This window comes from Abramis brama, assembly GCF_963993115.1.
Source record: "Abramis brama genome assembly, chromosome: 6".
NCBI lineage: Eukaryota > Metazoa > Chordata > Actinopteri > Cypriniformes > Leuciscidae > Abramis > Abramis brama.
The window spans coordinates 21,326,946-21,349,189 of record NC_139968.1 but is presented as its reverse complement, the minus strand read 5'-3'; the positions used below and the strand labels follow the sequence as shown (position 1 = coordinate 21,349,189).

Genomic DNA, 22,244 nt, shown 5'->3' with positions numbered 1-22,244 from the left:
TAAAAAAATTCTAAATTAAATTGGCCTTAAATTTAAGTACAATCAACTTGGATTTTTAAGTAATTTCAACTTAAATTACATTAAACTGACTTTAAAAGTGAATTGAGTCTTATATAACATAAAACAAGTTATAAACAATTGCTAAACTTATTCTGATGAGTTAAAGTAATGTAAAAACATGTCATAACTTATTGATCATATCATTTTTTACTATGTACTATACTGCCCCCTTTCTGTCATGAACAGTACTGTACTCAACCAAATCTATAGCACACCAAATACAGCTTGAATTAGTTTTGTGAAGCGCAAAGAACATACGTGATGCAACGTGTTATTTCAAATAAATTTATTGTTAATTTCATCCACTGTACAAAGCAAGCAGTCTTGCAGGTTTCTGACTTCACTGGGGTGGGGAAGTGAGACTTTTTCACACCGACACAATTTCCAACTGAGAAACAAAAAAAACACAAAATAGAAACTGATGAAGCATAAGTACATTCATATGCAGCATTTACTGAGTGTTGTCCCACATTTCTCAATTGCTAAAAAGTGAACATACCAACACACAAGTGGTTTACTCCAGCGCTTTGACGATTGCCTCGTTTGCCTCTATGCTGACCAGAACCTCTGCCCGGGCTGCCTCATCTGAAACGCCCATCAGTTCTGACTGGGCTTTCTCGAGGTTCGCTTTCGCCGCCTACAAAAAAAAAAGACATGGCACTCTTGACATTTGGTTCACATTCACTATAATCTTGACACTGAAGTATCAGGCGAAAACTCAATCCATAACAGCTGACATTATAAAAGGAGCCATCAACTGGAACAAGTGTCGTATAGATCTGAGAACTTCAATGTCTTGAAGCAAGTGAGAAAACTCATCTTTGCCTTAAAAATCAATGCTGCTGCTACTTGAGCCACATTCTAGACTAGCATGGCCGTATTTTCAACAGTGTGAGCAAATAAACGTGGCCTCTTTCCTGTGAAGGACATTTGTCACAGTGGCGATTACACATTGTAAAGGCCAAACATTGCTGGGAGTTAAAGGTCTCTCAGTGGGGATTTGACACATCTGCACCACTTCAGCGGTGACTGACCTTTCCTTCCTTATTAACCAGCGAGGCCCCCGAGCATAGCTATCTCTAGGAAGAATAAAAAATTGGCCTATTTACATGGAATGAACCCAAAAGTGCTCTTTATTCCGTGTCGGAAAAAGGGCATGTCCAAGAACATCCCGTTTGGAATGAGCTCGATGCATCATTCTGAACATTCGACTAACAGAATATGAAGAGCATTTTTAATGATGCTGTAGAGGGTAAACAGCATGATTTCTATAAAAGGGCGGCTTGATTTAGTTTTGAATGCTAAATTTAAATAATAATCCAATAAAAGATGTCTATGCAGTCCAACAAACAAGTAATAGGCCGTTTCTGAAACAGTATGAACTTTCAAATACGGCACAACTACACAGATTCAACCTCATTAAACGCCTACAAGCCTACATTATAATCTGAACAGTCTTTGTTTTTCGAAAATTACTCGTCCCTTTATTTCTTCAAATGGATCTTGTAACCCATTTTTCGTCCATAATGATGCATTTCTGAGTGAACTACCAAAAAAAACACCACCCAGGAATGGGTTGGCTCGTGAAAAGTGGAGAATGGAGATATGCATGATTGGGTTTTTCCATTATTCTTTGCGTTTCAGAGAACAGCATAGCAGGGACTCACTGCGAGGTCAAGGTTGTCCAAAGGAACGGCTTCCTCCGCCAGCAGCTGCACTGAAGAGTCAGCATTAACGGTGACTGATCCACTGCTCACTGCAAAACACAAAGCACAGAATGTACAGCATATTATTTGTTGACGTCTGAAGAGGCTCTCATTTCTAGGACAAGTCTGACCCCTTCTGGATGGATTCCTAAAATCATATGCAATAAGTAGTCAGGCGTCTTTATGGTAGATTGCTTTCAAACATGCTTGCTTCAACACAGAATATCATGTTACATGAAGTGTGCAAATGAGGACCACAAGTCATAGTCATGTATTATATTATGAATTTTTTAGTCTTTTTAATAGCACTCCTCCCCCCAAATGACATTCATCTTATTCATATTACTCAATCATATTATGTGGGAGATTTTGGTGGTAAAATCAGGCCAGGTACTACTGAAATCACTAAAATCACTTTAATTTGATGCTTTTTAGAAAGTTTTAATAAATCAAAATGTATTTGATTTATTTGGATCAGGATTTCTGCAGTTTTTATGAAGGTATATTTAAGACTTATATAAGACCTTTTTAAGACCAAGTAAGGGAAAATGTCAACATGCTCTCTAAACTTAAATGTCTAGGGAGAAACACAATAAGTTGTATTAGCAACACTTCAGAGTTTGGAAAAAACAACTTCCAATAGATCTCCATTATGTCTTAATTCGTTTTGCAAAAAAATAAATAAAATTGGCTTGAATCGGTCTGCTCTCAAACATTAGTATATGGAAATATCCTTTCCTGTATCCTCTGATCACACGGCAGAAAAGTAACGTTCTTTCTCAGTATGTGTGTCTTGTTTTCCGGTGCTGGAGATACAAAATATGAAGTATTGATATGAAGTATTGATTTCTGTGAAAATTATCAAAATGAAGTGAGTTTATGATTGAAACTTGAACTTAATTCAAAGGAAAGATTGACAGACATTTGTTCTTGTTTTAAGCATAAACTCAAGATATTTGAAAGACTTCATTTCGAATTTGCACCTCAAGTAAATGTATCTTGATTTATTATTTTTTTTGCAATGTATGCAACATTTAATGCCATGATTTTATGAATTTATGAATTTCTGCTGTGATTTAAGACTTTAAGGCCTTAATTTGTGTAAAGGTGAATTAAGACTTTTTAAGACCCGCAGAAACCCTGTTGGTTGTTTTATGTCATGTCACGGTTCAGAACACATGTGATTCACGGATTAATTGCAGTTTAACCATCATCGAGTTAAAGGCCTGGTTTCACAGAAGGCTTAGATTAAGCCAGGATTAGGTCTTAGTTCGATTAGGACAATTAAGTAGCTTTTATAAATGTGCCTTAGAAAAAAAAAAACGTTGGTGTGCATCTTGATACAAAACAATGGCACTGACATATTTAAGATATGTCTGTACAGGTGGTGTTCAGTTAAAGGAACACGCCGACTTTTTGGGACTTTATCTTATTCACCGTATCCCCCAGAGTTAGATAAGTCCATGCATACCCTTCTCATCTCCGTGCGTGCCGTAACTCTGTCTGACGCACCCACCGCTAGCCTAGCTTAGCAGAAAGACTGGAGGTAAATGGCTCCAGCTAGCCTACTGCTCCCAATAAGTGACAAAATAGCACCAGTGACTATACACATCACATGTAAATAGGAAAATGTTGGCATTATTTTGTCACTTATTGGGAGCTGTATGCTAGCTGGAGCCGTTTACCTCCCGTCTTTGTGCTAAGCTAGGCTAGCAGACTTATCTAACTCAGGGTTCCTACAGGTTTCAGTAAGTCAAATTTAAGACCTTTTTAAGACATTTTAAGACCAAAAAGATTGAAATTTAAGACCTACACGGCGCATAACCAAAAAAAATTTAATTAAAAGAATTCTGAGAAAAATATTTTTATTTCAATGAATTCAGTAATTGAAAAAGCATTAATTTAATTTACAGACAAAGCAATCACATTAGTAACCTTCCACACCCAACAACATGCCAAATGCCCAAAACCTTAGGCCTAAAATGAAAATAAGCTAAAACAAACTTGCCCTCTAATAGAATATATTTCATCTCATATTTATTTACATTACGAAGCAGCATATTAATAGCCTAATAGAGATTGAACAGGCTCAGAGATTATTTTAGAAAATTGTAGTTTGCATAATATACTCTAAAAACAAATAATTATAGCTTATTTTAGTTGATCATAACTAGAGATGAAATGGCATGAACATTTATTTTCACGATTATTATGAAATCAATTTACAGAGTTTGTCGAAACCCCGCAAATAACAAATAAAATTATCAATATGCAAGTTGTTTACATAAACATCAAAATACTATTAAAAATGATGGCCAGATTTTAAAGGAGTGTCTTGCAGCATGTTATCTACTAATATGTACAAGTTCAAATAAAGTTTTTACAAAAATGGTTTTATAAAAAGATAAACCTCACATATTTCAGCCTTTAAATATTTTTTTATAAAAAGAATGAGTCAAAAAAGATTAATTACTTACATGTACAATGCACATCCGCTTATCTAATATTATTAATAACATTTGGTCTGATTTTCCTGTGGCGTCTGTCGTTGCTAAGCAACCATACAACGCACTCTCCACAGCAACAAGGAAGATGTTGTCCATCTGGCTGCGGGTGGAAAAAAATTGCGCGCTGCTTCAATAGCGCTTGCCGCGTGCCCACATTTTAATAAACTTGAGCACGCAAAAAGACGCGGTATGTGAACTGCCTGTTGGCGAGCGACCTCATATCAAGCCCCGGGCTACTGGTAGCACGCGAGCGAGCTCCGCTTTGTAGGCTAACTTGTGTTGTGTTGAAGGCATCACGTGTTCACAGTCCTGTGCACTGTGACCCGGGGCTGCGTTGCATTCTCAATTATTGGTTCCGCCACTCTTTATATATACTACGTTATTTAATCAAAATAATCGTGGTTGACAAATGAAACTTTTGAGGAAAAATACAATACGGAGAAGTTACATACAGCACAATTTTTAAGACCCAGACATCAAAATTCAAGACTTTTTAAAGACTTTTTAAGGTATTATTTCCACATTAATAAATTCAATGCTTTTAAGGCTTTTTAAGACCCCGCGGGAACCCTGCTAACTCTGGGGGGATACGGTGAATAAGCTAAAGTCCCAAAAAGTCGGCGTGTTCCTTTAAAACAGCTCAAACATGCATTTTAGTCTAAGTCTAGCCTTAAAGTGACAGCAGCCTAATAAACCTGCTGCTGAAAATCAATTTAGCAGCTTTAGCAAAGAAATTAGGGCTGCGCAATATATCGAAACTATCAAAGTATCGCAAATGTATATATCGCGATATGCATATCGCAATAACTGGGGTCATGAACAAAAGACAAAGAGAAAATCACTCACTGCTCTTGGCTGAATACCTTTTGTAGCTTTAATAAGAATCAGTATACTATATATATTTAATTCATAGAGTGAAAACTAAGCCGTGTTTTATTTTTACATTTGATTATTCAGTTTCTGTTGTTAAAGGCCTACCTGAAACCCAAAACCCCGTGGTTTACACTGATGTAAAAATAACACTTACTTCTTATGCTACAGTAAAACACTGCTGTTCACTTTCAGAAGTTATAGGGATGTTTTCTTGTCACAAAAAGAATGTGAAACACGTATGTAGGTTATATCATTTTAAATATATTTTAAAGATAATTTAAGTTTATTTTACACACTTTAAGCATTATCTTATTGCATATCGAATATCGCATTTTTCTTCAATATCGTGCAGCCTGAAAAGAAATATATTTCATTTATACAGTGAAGACTATTCAGTGTTATTTTACATTTGATTATTCAATTTCTGTGCCTGTTAGACTTACCTGACAAACAAAGCACTGGTTATTTCATTTGTATCTTTGTTCTATTGTATTCATCCATGCTTGTAATGCGTTTATTATTTTCTATGCAGATGCACCAACAAAATCACCCTGAACATTCTAGAATGATTAATTATTTCCAAATAGAGCCATTCAAGACATCTGGTGAAATTGTTTTCATCTCGCAATATTGCAGAAAAACTAAAATAATCGCAATGTCAGTTTTTTCCAATATCATGTAGCCCAAACTGAATTGATAAAAATGTATGCCTTCAACGCAATACAAGTCACTTTGGATAAAGCATCAGCCAATTGCAAAAATGTCAATGTAAATGTAAAATGAGATGAGAAAATAAGAAATTATTTTCATACAGAAAGAAAAATTAATCATTTGCTCCAAGGTTGTTAAATAATGATATACACTTTTTTTTGCATCACTTAAAAAAAATTAAAATAAATCACCATAAAGATTTAATTAAAGTACTACACTGTGCATAACCACGAAGAGAGAATAATAATGCTGAAATCATCCTATGGAAAGTCAGTATCAGCACTATCAACTCAAAGCAATTCATCTCAGATCTGATTGGTTTAGAATTTTATGAAATCCCTATGAAGAAAATAAATGGAGTGGTTGTTGAAACAGCACTAGAGAATGACACATCTGAATGCTATGGAAAAACCCAGCTACTGAAGCTAGAACTCACCGAAATACTTAACAGAGGAACCGTCGTCGTTGAAGACGGTGACTACGCCGGGCCGGAGGACCTGCAGTGTGGGGACGTGGGCTGGCAGGATACCAAAGGCGCCTGTCAGTGTTGGGACGTCAACCTGTTTTACGCTGGCTTCCTTGAAGAACACCTGCAAAAGGCACAACAAGCTTCAATGCACCAGATGAACAGTTTGAGGATGGTGTAGCAGCCAAGTAGCCAGAAACATATTAATTAGAAAGCTGATTTTTCAGCATCATTACTCCAGTCTTCAGCGTCACATGATCCTTCAGAAATCATTCTAATATGCTGATTTTATGCAAAAAAAAACATTAATTATTATGTTCAATGTTGAAAACAGTTGTGTACAATTTGTTTTCAGAATTCTTTGATGAAAAGGCCTAAAAATTTCAAAAAAACTGCATTTATTTAAAATAGAAATTAAGACTTTTTTTTATTACTGTGTTATGAACTCTGCGCATTATTTATATGCATTACTTACTTTTGCATTTGATGTTGTCCTTAGCAAGCAAATGTACAGATCTTAATATGATTTAATTTATTATTATATTACTATTTATCATTTTAATTTACAAAATATTTCTAAGATTCATTCATTCAAATACACATCCGTATGACAAATGACATTTTCTACTAATTACATTTTTATATGGTTAGTAAAAAAATATGCCCTTCAATTCCACAAGCAAATATATTAAATACATGAAGTTAATATCGGTCACTTAATTATAATAGAAATTTCCTTGTCTTTTAAAGATTAATTTTAAGGATTTTCTTCTTCTTCTGGGAATCAGTTTAAAATACCCTGATATTTCCAGGTTTTTCATGAGTGTGAACAAAACATTTAGGCTAATGTTGTAGAGACTGTGACAGTTACTTTGCCCTGCCACTATGACACCCATAAAACAATATTAAGTGCGATTTAAAATTTCATAATTCATAATTTCATAAAGAAATTACATAATTTATCAGCTGTCCTAAGACATTTAATTGATCTTCCCTTTGAATCTGTCAAAAACAAAAGCAAAAAATCAAGTCAAGGTGATCGGTGGCAATGCTAGCAGTCTGCTAAAGTCATTCAAACGTGTGTCCATGTTTTGCAAGCCAGAATTTGTGTATATATATCATTACAGCGTAAACATTGTATAGTATTACATTAAATACATTCGCTGCAGATGCAAAATAATAATCTGTACCACAATAGTTTTATATATTGACAAGTTTACCCACGTAAGTAGCACGCGCAACATGCACGCGCGCACACAAATCAAACTATAGCTACAATAAAGAGTATATCCATGATAAGCTGATGTAAATCATGACATATAAGACATATATCTGAAGTAATCACAGCCAGTGATTAGCGTGTTAGCAGGGCGTGTAGGCCCGAGCGTCAGTACCTCTGTCGGCGATGCGAAAGTGAAGGACATTTCAGCGGAGGAAGCCACGTCGGCATAACAGCGCGCGTGTCTCAACGCAGGCACCGCGCGACGAAGGAGAAACCTCGCTGCCATCATTTTTTACCACGGAGAAGAGACCTGACCTTTACAGCACGACAATGTACAAGCCTCGGCTTCCCTGTCCAGCACACAGCACAGGCAGTCGAGTCAGATGCGCGGCTGATAGGACAAGGGCACGGGAAACCTTTCCCGTCAGGCTTTGCGCGAACTGTGGGGCTGATGGGAACTGTATTTTTTTTATTTTTTTTATTTTTTTAAGCAAATATGATCTGACATGGATATCATTTATTCATGTAAGTATAGGGTGGTGTTTTGCAACGTTAAAATGCCGTTTTTGCATAGATTTGATTGTTTTAGCCTTGTCCCAAATTTAGCTTAAAATATTTAAATCGATCGTACAAATCTAAATTATTGCACGTTCAAATCTATATTGAACAAGGAGGACAATAAACACAAAGGTTTTCAACATTCATTGTGTCAAAACATTTTTTTTTTTAATCTTTAAAACCAGTATTATTATTATTAGTGAGTTTAAAGTGATTTAAAGTAAAAATAATAATAAAAAGACAAACATGTTTAAAGCTTTGTTAGTTTTTAAACTTAATATTGTAAAAAAAAAAAAAAATCTGAAAATCTATTATTTTTCTCAAAACAATGTTCAGATGTGACGTAATTTCCACCGCTACGGACAAGCCCACTTATTAATCATATAGAAAAACAGTGTCGTGAAGAGAAAGCTCAAGATCAATTATGAGAGCACGTGTGAAGAAAACAAAGGAAAAAATAAGGTAATTATCACTTGTGAGCAAAATATTTTTATTTTACGTCATTGCAAAGCCAGCTGTAATTATGATGTGTATAGGAGACATACAACGATTTAAAAAATCATTAGCACGACAAATGAATCGGCCATTTTATTGGGAAAAAATGGTTAAATGAGGTCGTGAGTGACTTTGTGGTGCTATATTGTTAAACAATATTTATATCGTTTCAAATTAATTTGATGTGATGTGCATATGTTCAATGATGGTTTGACAAATAAACGAGTGTGATGGTCAAACAATTGGTTTGAAATACTACCTTTTCCATTTTTGCAGTATCGGGTTGTGTCTCATGATTGTTTAACTGAAACCTTGCGCATAAACCCTGGCTTAAACGACTTTGAAAGCCATTGGGGCAAGTTGTCACAAACTATATCAGTGAGCTGTATCTTTGTTCCTGTGCAATAACTATCAAAATGTACAGTGTCCTTCATGTAGTACGTTTATTTTGTCTTTAAAATATCAGTTTATATATAAACTTAATGAAATATTCACTGAGGTAAAAACTAGCCATTTACAACTAGTGTATGTGTTATACGACCAGGAGGGGGCGCTCAGTAAATATCAATTTCAAATTCATCGCACGAATTGATTAACATATTTGTTCTTGTTCGAAAGGAGCATCACACTGAAACATAATAATGATTCACTATAAAAATAGATTTATAACTTACTGTTTTCTACTCTATATTGCGTTTTTATGTTTCCAGCCAAAAGCTGAAAAATATGCATTGCTCATAGAGAGCATATGCATACGGTAATTTGCATCTCAGGTCCATAGAAAGGCTTTTCTAAGAAAACTACCAATCCTGCTGACCTTAAGTTAAAACTTTTAGCTATATAGAGCAGACCGCATGGGGTTGCCCGTTACTGAGGATTTTTACTGACTCAAATGGGGGATTACCTCATTTCCATAACATCATCAGATGAGGGCGTGAGAGACACTCGTGATAAGTAACTCTGCACCTCACTCTGACGTCACCGTATCACTGGGCGATGGGAGAGTGGGTGTGTTTAACGGGGCACTTCATTCATAAATACACTAAGATTTAAAACCCCAAATTAAAGAGAAGATCGGGGAATCGTTTGCGAGCTTTTTGTCTCATGGACCACGTGAATTATAGTTAGGTGAGTTCTGTTTGCTTGTCATTCACGCTGCTATTGTTTCCGTGATGAGCGCTCAGTGTCTTAGAATGACATCGTGCTTTATTTTGGGGAATTATGGTAGTCTAAAATGCGGAGGATATCTTAAAACAGACTTGGGTTATCCTGTGTTTTAAACGGTTATCGATTAGAAATAATAGCCCGGACATCACTGGTTTGGAATGAGATTTAAATTCATCTATATAGGTTTTGTACTGTTTGTTGACTATGGCAAGCGGTTTGAACATTTATTCATGTAGAAGACTAACTAGCAGGGGCGTAGTTTGTGGGGGGGATGGGGGAGATAACCCCCCCAATATTTAAATCTATGCATTACAACCCCCCCAATATTTATACCATGATCACAATATCAGGAGGAATACCCAAACTTCAACCCCCCCAATGTTCAAACCAAATCTACGCCCTTGCTAACTAGTATCTATTTTTATCCTACTAATAGTTTTTTACTAGCAAGTTATCCAATACTGACTAATCTATAACTATTCAGTCGATCCTAAACCTATTCCAGCCTTAGTACTTATTGATTCGATTATTGTATTTAGGCACTAGAATTGATCACTGTTATTACTAATAATATATTTTTTTTAATCTCACAAATTACCATTCTTTTTTGTACATGTCATATTTAATGAACATTCAGAATAGCTCAGTTAGCTATAATTTATATTACTAGTACGATTAAAAATGTTAACAGTAACACTAGTGCTTAAAAATATACTAGTATCTATTGAATAAGTTGGTGTATGTGATTTCACCAAATGCAACATGTTCCTGGATCAATATCTTTATTGATCCTGGAACAACATTCCAATCAACCAATCAGATTTTGAGGACAGGTTTACAGTTTAGGTTTGCAACCAGGGTTTTTGTGCTTCTACATCAGTGTTATCCACCTATCATTTCACTCTGATTTTAGGGATAAGTTATCGGTTTAGGGGATACAAATATTTTTTTTAGGACAACATTTTTGGACGTGATGTTCTTCCAGGATGTCTTATTTGGCAAAATCACGTTGACCTGAATAAGTTGTAAAAAAACTGCAATATAAACTTTTGGTGAAACTTTAGGTAAAGGTAAAACAAGTACATGATTTGTTATCACAACTTTTATCTTTAGTCAAATCAACCAACATTAATTTTAAGTACTTGTCTGAAAAAAAAAAGAAAAAAAAGAAATGTGTTACCAGTAACAATGGAATATTTACTGAATGGCTAATCAGTAGTGATGATGAGAAAGATAATTGGTATTGTACTTCTAATTAAAAATAAAATAAGTACCAGTAATATGAAAATACTCGTGTACATGAAGATAATGCATGATTTTTGAATGTGCTACACCTCCGCAGAGTCTTCCAGGCATGACGAGAAGAATCACAGGAGCATATGTTGCAAAACGTTCATGATAGTTAGATAATTATTAGAAACTGTAAAGTATGTTTCTTCAAATAACCTAAAATGTGCTTAATGTGGTACTTAAGCCAAATTATTAACCAAATTAATCAGATGACTTTGGCTACAAGGGGGTCATATCGAGTAAAAACGCTCATATCATACAGCAAAATATTTCATCACAGAGAGAAATGTTGAGAACCAAAGAGAGTGAATCTTTGTGAGTGAAATCTGGCAATGACATCTGAAAGAATAGTCCATGAATGGTACTAAATGGGTCTCTCTTGATTCGTTTTAATAATCATAACTAATAACGCAGTGCATTAGACGCGACCAATACAGCAGCATTATGCTTCCGAGATGCAAAATAATGAGCTTGAATTATCTCAGGAATGCCTAATGCTAAAGACTCCAAGAGGGAGAAAGAGAGAGAGAAGCTATGAAAACAGGTAGGTGGGCAGAAGCTGGATGAGTATGCAGTAGAAGCTCAAGGCTTCGCAGTCCGAGCCGTTAAACACACTGCTATCTCTGCATCTCATGCACACAAACACACGCTGCCTTCAGATAATGGGAGAAAAGGCAGCGTCGCAGCATTGAAGAAACGAGGACTGCTTGGGAGGTGAGTGTGAGAGAGGGTTTCTTTGCAGTTTAGGCAGAATCTGCAGTGTTAATGGTGTTAAAGGGAGCATATGCTGCTGGGCCTCAGACTGGATGGAAAAAAGAAAATGGTTATTTGATGGAAAGGGAATGCATAAGTATGTGTTTGTACATACATGAATTGTGAAGAAAATACGTTTAAGAAGGAGACTGGGAACTGTATTCTTGTTTAAAAGCTAATCATTCTAAAGAAACCGCCAGGTCAGGGATGCATTTGTTTGAATTTCCTTCTAAAAAGAGAATTCAAATCCGTCTTTAGTGCCATAACCGGCTTCAAAGCAGCTGCCTGACTTCCTGTAATGTCTTTCTCAGGGGGGACACTCTCTCTGGCTTGGACCATGAGCAATGAGTCTGCCATATGGAACGTAACAAAACACACCACCGTAAGTACTTGCGCTTCTCCTTCCTGTGCTGGTTACTTTCATTACGTCCATTCCCTCTCTTTGCAGAGCTATCTCCAGACATGCGAATCAAAAATATCCTGTTCTGCATCCGTTGTAATTGGATCCACCGCAAGATCTAAGCAAATTAGCCCTTTGCGAGAGAAGTTTGTGTCAGACCGAATCCATCGCGCCGTCAGACGATGTGATAGAGCATCAGAACCCAAAGTTACTGTCAGGAACTTCAATTACCGGCATAAGCAGCATCATTCGATTAGGTTAGAATAGAGAGATTTATTCAGGAATAGCAACTAATTCCAGGATGTTCTGGGATTTTTGGACCTTATGTAAGGCTTAAAGGAATGGTTTACTCAATGATTCATTTACTCGTTCCAGACTTACTTTTTTCTAAAAAGAACATTTTAAGAATGTCCTAGTTGCTCTTTTCCATGCAATTACAGTGAATTGGGAATTAAAATGTCAAGCACCATAAACGAATAATGAATGTGGTCTATATGACTCATTTTTGTGTATTCATTTAGCAGACATTTTTCCCAAAGCGACTTAAAAATGAAGCCATACAGTAGCTTTGTGTGAGGAACAGAAAGATGTAGCAGTGTGATTTGTCAATGGATCATTCTTTCGAGAAAGAAAGTCATACAATTCGTGATGCACCGAATTCTTTTTTTTTTTTTTACCGAAACACCAAAACCAAAATTTCGTTTAGCCGAAAAGCAAAAATAAAGTTTCGGTAATTCAATTTGGGTAATTGAGTAATTGAACTCGGTTTGCGGAGCAGGATGTCGTGTTTTCAGGTGATAAATGAAGCTGAAGTAAAGTTCTTCGCCAATGAGCCGTCTCTCGTAATTTTGGTCAAACTAATTTTACGTATTGCTACTCTGGCATAATTGTGAAGTAGCATAATTTTTGGTTAGCTGTTTTAGCTTATCCACGATGTGTGCGTGAAATGCTGAATGGTAGAAAGGCTAATTAAACATTGCTGTTTCAATCAGTGATTTTGGTTCTCCAAAACTATTTAGTCCGAAAACAAATTCTTTAATTTTTTTTCGTTTGCCGAAATTTCGATGCATCCAGTGCCGGTCCTCCCTATATGCAAACCACGATGATCCGAACCACCAGGGGGCCCCCTTGCTTTAAAGGCATTCCTTTCCTTTAAAGGGAAGCGTTGTCTCCCTTCCTATACGTAACATCCAAATCAGTCTAATCATGTAATATGACTGTCGTAATATACAGTCTCCTGAGGGACGTGCTCGATACTAAAAAAAAGAGTTAAGTGTATTGAGCTGCAAAAGAGACGCTGTTCCCCAGGTGCCTTTCTATGCGCTCTATCCGAGGTCATGGACAACAGGCTAATTTGGGATTCAGGCATGCACAGACAAATACACACAAAAATATGTCAAAATGCCTGTCTTGGCAGGTTTCACTTAAACACAGTCAGTCTTAAGTGAACATGAACAGTTGGGAAAGTAATCGAATGCTTGTCAGTATTATCTATGCATTTGGTCTTAAAGTGACAGCAGCCTAATAAACCTGCTGTCTGTGTCATTTAAAGGGATACTCCACTTTTTTTGGAAATGGGCTCATTTTACAACTCCCCCAGAGTTAAACAGTTGCATTTTACCGTTTTCGAATCCATTCAGCCGATCTCCGGGTCTGGCGGTACCACTTTTAGCATAGCTTAGCATAGATCATTGAATCGGACAGGACCATTAGCATCTCTCTCAAAAAAATGACCAAAGAGTTTCGATATTTTTCCTATTTAAAACTTGACTCTTCTGTAGTTACATCGTGTACTAAGACCGACGGAAAATGAAAAGTTGCGATTATCTAGGCTGATATTGCTAGGAACTATACTCTCATTCCTGCGTAATAATCAAGAAACTTTGCTGCCGTACCATGAGTCCAGCAGGCGTAATGATATGACGCAGCGCCTGAAAATAGGTCTAATAGGTTAGACAAACTTAGTCCCGGTCACGTTGGAAGTTACCGAGCTGGGGACTATTTTCAGGCGCTGCATCATATCATTTTATTCATTTTCCGTCGGTCTTAGTACACAATGTAACTACAGAAGAGTCAAGTTTTAAATAAGAAAAATATCGAAACTCTTTGGTCATTTTTTTGAGAGAGATGCTAATGGTCCTGTCCGATTCAATGATCTATGCTAAGCTATGCTAAAAGTGGTACCGCCAGACCCGGAGATTGGCTGAATGGATTCAAAAACGGTAAAACTCAACTGTTTAACTCTGGGGGAGTTGTAAAATGAGCCTATTTCCAAAAAAAGTGGAGTATCCCTTTAACAGTAATCAAACAACAAAAGAAATCATTCACTGCTCTTCACTGAATAACTTTAGTAACTAATAAGAATCAATGTATATTTAATTCATACTGTGAAGACTGCAGTGATTTTTTTCCAATTTATGTATAGTAGGCTATTATTAATAGGCTAAATTGTTACATTTGTATCCTTTTTTCTATTGAATTTGTCCTGTTGTTTGTAATTTTCTTTTTTATTGTATTAGTGACTGTTTCAACGCTCTGTTGTTCGGTGACAGTGAAACTGCTCTGAAAGAACATGTTGGTCTTTAAACTATTGGTCTGACCTCTTCTTAAAACTTTAGCAATGCTACTCCATGAAAGAGTTCCAAGGTTTTCCTTTGAGAACATCCTTCACTTTTGCCGATCCGGGTTAATGTTGGGGCGCCCCAGAGATAAAGCCTGCTGACGTACAGAGAAATCAGTCTTCAAAACGCTTTCATTTACAAAATAATAGACCCGACCTCAATAAAGTCTTCCCTGATCTTCAACTGAACAATGCCTTCTGGGTAATTAGGATGTTGTGCTCCACCAATTGAAACTGTATAATGTAAGAGTAATTGTAAGGTGTTACATATATGAGCCAAAGACTTGTTCGGGCCTTGTTCTTATGCTCTTATTTAGCATTCTTTCCATTGAACACCTCTTCACATACATGAACGAAGATGACAATTAAGAAGGCGGCTGTATGCCATTGTGCTTTGAGGAAGACACCTTCTGTCTCTTCCGTTCTTGTCTCCGTGGCTGTTGTCACCTCTAGATCTTTCTAAACTCGTCTTTGGCAAACACTGTACTTAACATCTCAACTCAGACACAAAAGCCCCCACACCTGAAATCCCTCCTCTCCAGACACTGGGCTTTATGTAATCCAGCTAAAAATAAAGGTTCTTTATTGGCATATTGTTCCATGAAGAACCTTTTAACATCCACCGAACTTTCCATTGGACAAAAGTTTCTTTATAGAAGAAAAAGGTCCTTTAGATTATTAAAATGTCCTCTGAAAGGTTATTTGAGGAACCAAAATGATTCTTCTATGGCATTGCTGCGAAAACCCTCTTTTGGAATCTTTATTTTTTAAGAGTGTCTTGGCCAATTTTTGCTTTAATGCCAAAAATGTCTTTGGTTTATGTGTATGTCATAAAATTGTAACCTTTTTTTAGGTTATGAGACCTGAAAAAGTTGGACAACGTAATTGGAGAAACCTATATAATGTGAAAATTGAAGTCATGCGGTTGTACTCGGAGAAGGAATTTCATCTTTGACTGGTTTGTTTCTTTCTCTGGTGTTTACCTAGGACGTCCCGTTGTCGTCAGGGACACAGAATGGCTATGTCCTCCTGCTGGTCCTCTTGTCCATTTTTGTCGGGGGGACACTGGTCCTGCTCTCTGTCCTTCTGATTGTCTGTCGTCGATGTTGTGAAGGGGACAGACGTCATGCGTGGTAAGACCAATCCAATCAATCAATATAATCCTGGATGAACATTTCTGTCAACCAATCAGATTTTAGGATTGGGAACTTCAATAATATTCAACCTAACATTTCCCGCTTTGTTCTTCCCCCGGAAAAATGTCATGTGGTGCAACTGCAGTATCTATTTATAGATAGGCTACTAATTAATAAATTACCTTCACATGTGTAGTATTTTATGTTAGTCGTAGTAGTTGGTGATGTTTTAGTATTATTTATATACTATTAAAATTTGTATTAATATTTTGAATTAGCTTTTATTTGTATACTTTTAATTTTAGCTTAATTTTGTAATGTTTTTTTGTCATTTTTATTTCTGTTTTTAGTCATTTTAGTACTCTCAGTTACCTGCCAAGGCAAAATGTCTTATTTTATTTCAAGTTTTCATCTAATATTGATTTTTTTTTTTTACTTACCTCAGGTTTATTTTAATTATTTCAAGTTTTTAAAATAGTTTTAGTTAGCAATAACAACACTGACTAGTACAGTAAATGTGCACTTTGTTTATTTTTATTTTTTTTATCTCAGTGATATTTCTATATTTATCTTTTTTGTAAAATGTACAGATCCATTTTTTTTTTAAACCCTTAAAATGTTTGCAAAATGTTAGCACATTGTATCAATGATTGATATTGATAATAAAATTCAAGATTTTTTCAACAGGACGTGTTTTTACGTTCAGAAGTGTATTTAACTTAAAACACGTCATAAAAACACTGAAACAATTACAGTTTATACATAAAATAGCAGTAGCATAGATTAAATGAGAATGCTTTCATTATGAATATACAGTCTGCAGATTAAATCATCGTAGCATGATGTTTGCATGTTGCTGCGTATGTTACAAATCTGACAGCTGATGCATATGATTATGTCTGACGCTAAATTATACATCAGAAAGAACCGTAACGCAGAGATTCAACTGGAATAAACAGATCCTCCCGTGAAGCCAAGGACGCTCAGTCCCGAAAATGTTTTCAGTGCACATTGGTCACAGCCTGGGTGTATTTGTCAGTGACTGCTGAGAGGTGTAGAGTCTGTCTGCTCTCCAGGCAGCCTGGAGGAGTGCAGGCTCACACAAATGACGAGTATAATGAGATCTCATAGCAGCCATCAGCCACGATAAATCACTCCTGGTGCGGGAGAGAGTGCACTCTAGCCAACACCCACTAATACGCACACACACTCGCAGTGTGGGACCGTGCACTGTGGTTAGAGGACTGGAAACTCATTTCCAGTTTCTCATTACCCACAGTGCCTTATGGCGAATCAAACCGTATATTGTCGTAAAAGCCGGTGTTGTTATTGTCCCTATCATATGGCATTTAGTTAGATGTCAACGCAGGTGAATGTGAATGAGTTATTTTTTTTCTGAATTGTTCACAATTGGGACATTCTCAAAATATATTGCAAAACCTAATTTAAAGACCCCATAAAATCATGTTTCGTATTGGAACAGGAAGTTTGGGCAGGACATCTCAATTGGTTTTAAATTACATCACAGACATGATTTACTATATTTTTTTTTTTATCTGGTTGAAGGTGGCATTAGGGGGAGGGACATTTTCATTCCAGCGTTTGATTGGACAAAAATCTGTGTAGTGCAGGATGACATCATCAGTATTTTCACGCTGTTTTTTTTGAAGAAAAAACTACATTTTAAATGTGTGTTTAAGTTTTAACAACTTTCAGGGGTTATACTAGCGTATAGATTACCTGAACGCTAACTCACACAGACTAAAAGCCACTTTAATTTTATTAACTTTGAGTATTGACTGACAGTTACATTTTTAATTTAACATACAATTTATTTTAAAGGTAAATTATTAACTTTTCATTCTGGTGAGGGAATCTCCACATTGGCAAAACCAATAAAACAAAATATAAACATTAGTGTTACATATAATATGTATTAATATATTAATATATTCATTTTCAATGCAAAATAAAATAATAAAAACTGTGCAAAGCAATAGAATCAAACTCTAGGAACATGTTTGCACCATATTTTGAGAATGACCCATTTATGCATGCTATGAATGAGATTTACATAAGTTTGAATTTGACTCATTACATGTTTGCATTGAAGGTTCATTGTTTGCCTCAGGGCTAGCGATGACACCGAGAAAAGTAATACCACCTATATTGAGGAGGCCCAGCCAGTGCATGGTAAGAACTTCACTAATAAAGTTAATGTTTATATTATATGTCAGCCTCCAAGTTAATGCATTTCCATATTTATTTACATACATGCTTCAGGTAAAATGTCGAGGTCAAGTTAAAGCGACATTTATGCAGTCTCACATACATCAACTGAGGGCATTATGTGAAAAACACATACGTCCTCTGGTCTAATCCGTCTCTCCCCACACAGAGATTACGATTCGCATTGATGAGTCAGACTGCCTGTCGGCAGCCAGCTCCCACGACATGGAGACAGAGCGTTTCCTTTCCACGGGCACAACCGGCCGCCGGGTCTCCTTCAACGAAGCAGCACTCTTCGATCATAGCAAAAAAACACAGGAGAAAGGTCGAAGGTCAGCCGCCCACTCACTCATGCCGCCCACTCTAGACATACAGAGCAGCTCCTATTCACAGCCGCAGCTTTCATTATTCCTCTATGTATGCGTTTTACATTTACATCTGTGCTTGTCAGAAGCACTAGCTCTTGATGGATAACATGGGCATTTGTCAACATCAAGATTTGGGGTTAAAAAATGAATGAGAATGTATAAGGGAAAGAAAGTGTATATTTTGTAAAAAAAAAAAATATATATATATATATATATATATATTTATATAATTTTAATCACCTGTCATGTAATTTGACAAATTAATATTTGAAAGTACACATTTTTCAAATACTCTGTAATTTATTTGTAATGTCATAAAAATGAATGCATAAGTATTAAAGAATTAAATGTATATTACAAATGTAAATATTTTATATATATATATATATATATATATATATATATATATATATATATATATATATATATATATATACATATACATACATATATATATATATATATATATATATTTATATATATATATATATATATATATATATAAAACATTTTTAGGTATTTCATTTAAGAGTATTTAAAAAAACATTGAATTATTTAATACTTATGCATACATTTATATGACCTCACAAAATAAAGACTTTGAAAATATTTTAATATTTACATTTAATTAATTAGGTCATATATATATCACATATATGTATGTGTGTGTATGTTTATTGTTATAATATTGTCATATATTATTAAGTTTGAGATGTACTTCATCTAAAACTATTTAAAAAAACATTTAATTATTTAATATTTATGCATACATTTATATGACCTCACAAAATAAAGACTTTGAATTTGCACTTTGTCATTTGTCAAATTTCACTTTTGACTTTTAATTACTACAAAAAGTAAAAGGTTTTTAAAATAGTGTTTTTTAAATAAGAGATATTTATATAATTATATATTGTATAAATAATTGTTTTTTATATCATTCTTTTAGAAAATATGATTCTATGATTATTCATCTGACAGGAACTATGCATAAATCTAGCACAGTCCGCTCATCTTTAACCATCTAAAAGACATTTTCAGCAAACACTCCTGTGATATTTGTGATGCAAATCTACAATGAAGTGAAAAATACTAACAGTGTGTGTGATTTTTCCATCTCCCCTCAGGTACACGCTTACGGAGGGCGACTTCCATCACTTGAAGAACGCGCGGCTCACCCACCTCCACTTCCCTCCACCCGCCCTCCAGATACTCACCATCCACGAGTGTGAGTCATCAGAGAACAGTATTGCCATGACAACGCGCCCCGTCGCTAAATCCAGCCTCTCAATTTTTCAGGTGACAGTCACATTGCTCTGCTAATATATGTCAGTATGATGTCAGTTTAAATCATTAAGGTCATGATGGATTGTCAGTTTGTCAAGTGATATGGTGTGTAAGGAGACGTTTATGCTGTGAGAAATTGATTTATCTATATATTGGGGTCAATAACGTTTTAAAATGTTAGCTTTTACTCCTACTTTACCTTAGTCACATGATGATGAAGCGGCATGAGATACAGTAAATCCTACTGTATCCCTCAAATTGTACTTTCTTTTTGTCCTTAGCAGCTCCAGCTTCTTTTAAACACGTTTAAAAAATCTTGCTGACTCCAAACTTTTGACAACACTTTATAGTATTTACATTTCATATATTTCCAAGAAATAAATACAGGTATTTTGGAATTTTATCTCAACGTGTGTAAGAATGGCAGTCTTATCAAATAATGAGGAAAAATAGTTAAAAATAGTAGCTGTGGTTATTCATCATGCTGGAAAAAGATAATTGAGAATGTGCATTGTGGGATACAGTACACAGCACAGAGTACTCTGTTGTATATAAAATTTTTTTGCGAAAGTAGTCGGTTATTTAATTATTGCATGGCATGCATTTAGGAAATTTGCATATAGTACACAGTATTTGCGCAATATGTTCTACAAAAACAGTAAGAGTATATGGTAGTTTGATATTGCGAACAAAGTCATTCCACAAGGAAGCTCCTCCCACAATCAAATCTCAATGGTACAAAATTCTGTATAAGAAACATCAAATATGATCTGATTGGCTGTCGCATTTTAAAATTTGGTTTCAGCGTCATTCCACAAGGAAGCCCCTCCCACAGTCAAATCTCATTGGTCTAAAATTTGGTATAAGCAATATCAAATATGATCTGATTGGCTGTCGCATTTTAAAAATAGGTTTCATCGTCATTCCACAAGGAAGCTCCGCCCACAGTCAAATCTCATTGGTCCAAAATCCCCTATAAGAAGCTTACAATATATGTTCTGATTGGCTGTTGCATTTTAAAATTTGGTTTCATCGTCATTCCACAAAGAAGCCCCTCCCACAGTCAAATCTCATTGGTCCAAAATTCCTTATAATCTGGTTGGCTGTCATATTTGAAAAATCGGTTTTATCATACCTGATTAGTATATAGGGCCCTATTTTAACGATCTGAAACGCAAGTATCAAGTGCAAAACGCAAGTAACTTTGTGGGCGGGTCTTGGGCGCTGTTGCTATTATACCGGCGGGATAAATGACTCTTGCGCCCGACGCAAATCTAAAATGGGTTGGTCTGAAGTAGCTTCATTATTCATAGGTGTGGTTTGGGCGTAACGTGAAATAAACCAATCAGAGCGTCATCTCACATTCCCTTTAAGAGCAGGCGCGCTTGTTCTAAAGCGGATTCCTATTATAACGGCGGATTTGCCAGACGCACACCAGGAGCGGTTCACAGCCGAGGAGACCGACGTTCTCGTCAGGGACGTTGGGGATGGAGAAACACACCCAAATTAACTTCGGTTAAACAGGCGTATGATAATTTGGGTAAATGTGTAAGCTAGATGTATGCTTTTATAATAATCTATCTATCTATCTATCTATCTATCTATCTATCTATCTATCTATCTATCTATCGTAATAATGTATGATTTGCAAAAATGATAACTGCTGCTTCTGTGTAGATGAGAGAATCAAAGTGTATGCGCGTTGAGCACACATTGATTATGGCCCTTAAAATAGCATATGAATAACATGCGCAACGCGCCACTGACTTTAAACTGTTTTTTTTTTCGGCCAGTGGCGGAATTGTTTTCTAAACCTGCAAAATAGCATGAGGGAACGTTTGTGCCGGAACACGCCTCCTCTTTGCGCTGAACCGCCCCGGGGAGCGCAAGTGTATTTCTTAGTTAACCGACGTGCGTCTGTGGAGGGAAAAGTCCGCTGTGCGCGGGTGCAAAATAGGAATGATACATGCGTCTGTGTACAAAGTCAATTGTGCTGGGTGCAAGATAGGGCCCATAATGTTAGAATGCTTCTCCAATGAAGTTACTCAGTCTGAAGCTTTTGATAAACATTTTTATACCTGTACTAGACAAGTTTAAAATGATTGCATGATTTTGTTTGTTTAGGTTTGTTTCTCATTACTACCATAAGCAATAACACGCATTGTGTTTGTCCCATGCACAGCCACCAGTGTGTTCACTGCCACAGACTGCCCTGATCAGCCGAAGTCTCAGTCCCAGCTCGGCCCTTCCTGGCGACTCTCTCAACTCCACTGTACACACAACGTTCTGTGAGAGCGTTGCGATGGCCGGTCCTGAGCCCTCCAGTCCATGTCTAGTGAGTCACACACACTAATACACTCACCCATTGACGCATAATAATTAGTGTGCAACCGATA

At 36.1% G+C, this 22,244-nt stretch overlaps 2 protein-coding genes across 5 annotated transcripts in view; one reads left to right on the top strand and one right to left on the bottom strand.

The window, feature by feature from the left end:
- Window positions 1–331: 331 nt before the first annotated feature.
- Window positions 332–7,973, bottom strand: atp5f1d (ATP synthase F1 subunit delta). Its single transcript, XM_084116567.1, has 5 exons — window positions 7,718–7,973; window positions 6,294–6,447; window positions 1,728–1,816; window positions 560–697; window positions 332–448 (listed from the first exon to the last, which is right to left on the bottom strand). Exons 1-4 carry the CDS (start codon window positions 7,832–7,834, stop codon window positions 575–577), a joined length of 483 nt encoding a protein of 160 aa, XP_083972693.1. The 5' UTR covers window positions 7,835–7,973; the 3' UTR covers window positions 332–448; window positions 560–574.
- A 530-nt stretch (window positions 7,974–8,503) lies between these two features.
- cbarpb (CACN subunit beta associated regulatory protein b) overlaps window positions 8,504–22,244 on the top strand; it is a 32,500-nt gene continuing 18,759 nt past the window's right edge. Inside the window, exons 1-7 of one of the 4 annotated variants that reach the window (XM_084117235.1) lie at window positions 8,504–8,565; window positions 12,120–12,190; window positions 15,816–15,961; window positions 18,078–18,157; window positions 18,363–18,525; window positions 19,689–19,860; window positions 22,031–22,183. In XM_084117235.1, the coding sequence (XP_083973361.1) occupies window positions 12,146–12,190; window positions 15,816–15,961; window positions 18,078–18,157; window positions 18,363–18,525; window positions 19,689–19,860; window positions 22,031–22,183 (759 nt within the window). In that variant the 5' untranslated portion in view covers window positions 8,504–8,565; window positions 12,120–12,145. Of the gene's footprint in view, window positions 8,566–9,587; window positions 9,727–9,750; window positions 11,770–12,119; window positions 12,191–15,815; window positions 15,962–18,077; window positions 18,158–18,362; window positions 18,526–19,688; window positions 19,861–22,030; window positions 22,184–22,244 lie in introns of those variants that run through there. The other 3 variants (XM_084117236.1, XM_084117233.1, XM_084117234.1) reach the window with 3 other exon arrangements.

Bases quoted from the DNA above. Each gene is read 5' to 3' on its own strand.
- atp5f1d (XM_084116567.1), bottom strand. From the start codon at position 7,834: ATGATGGCAGCGAGGTTTCTCCTTCGTCGCGCGGTGCCTGCGTTGAGA. The intron at 6,448-7,717 runs GTACTGACGCTC...TGCCTTTTGCAG, and splicing joins CTTTCGCATCGCCGACAGAG to GTGTTCTTCAAGGAAGCCAG. The intron at 1,817-6,293 runs GTGAGTTCTAGC...TGTGTTTTGCAG, and splicing joins TTCCTCTGTTAAGTATTTCG to TGAGCAGTGGATCAGTCACC.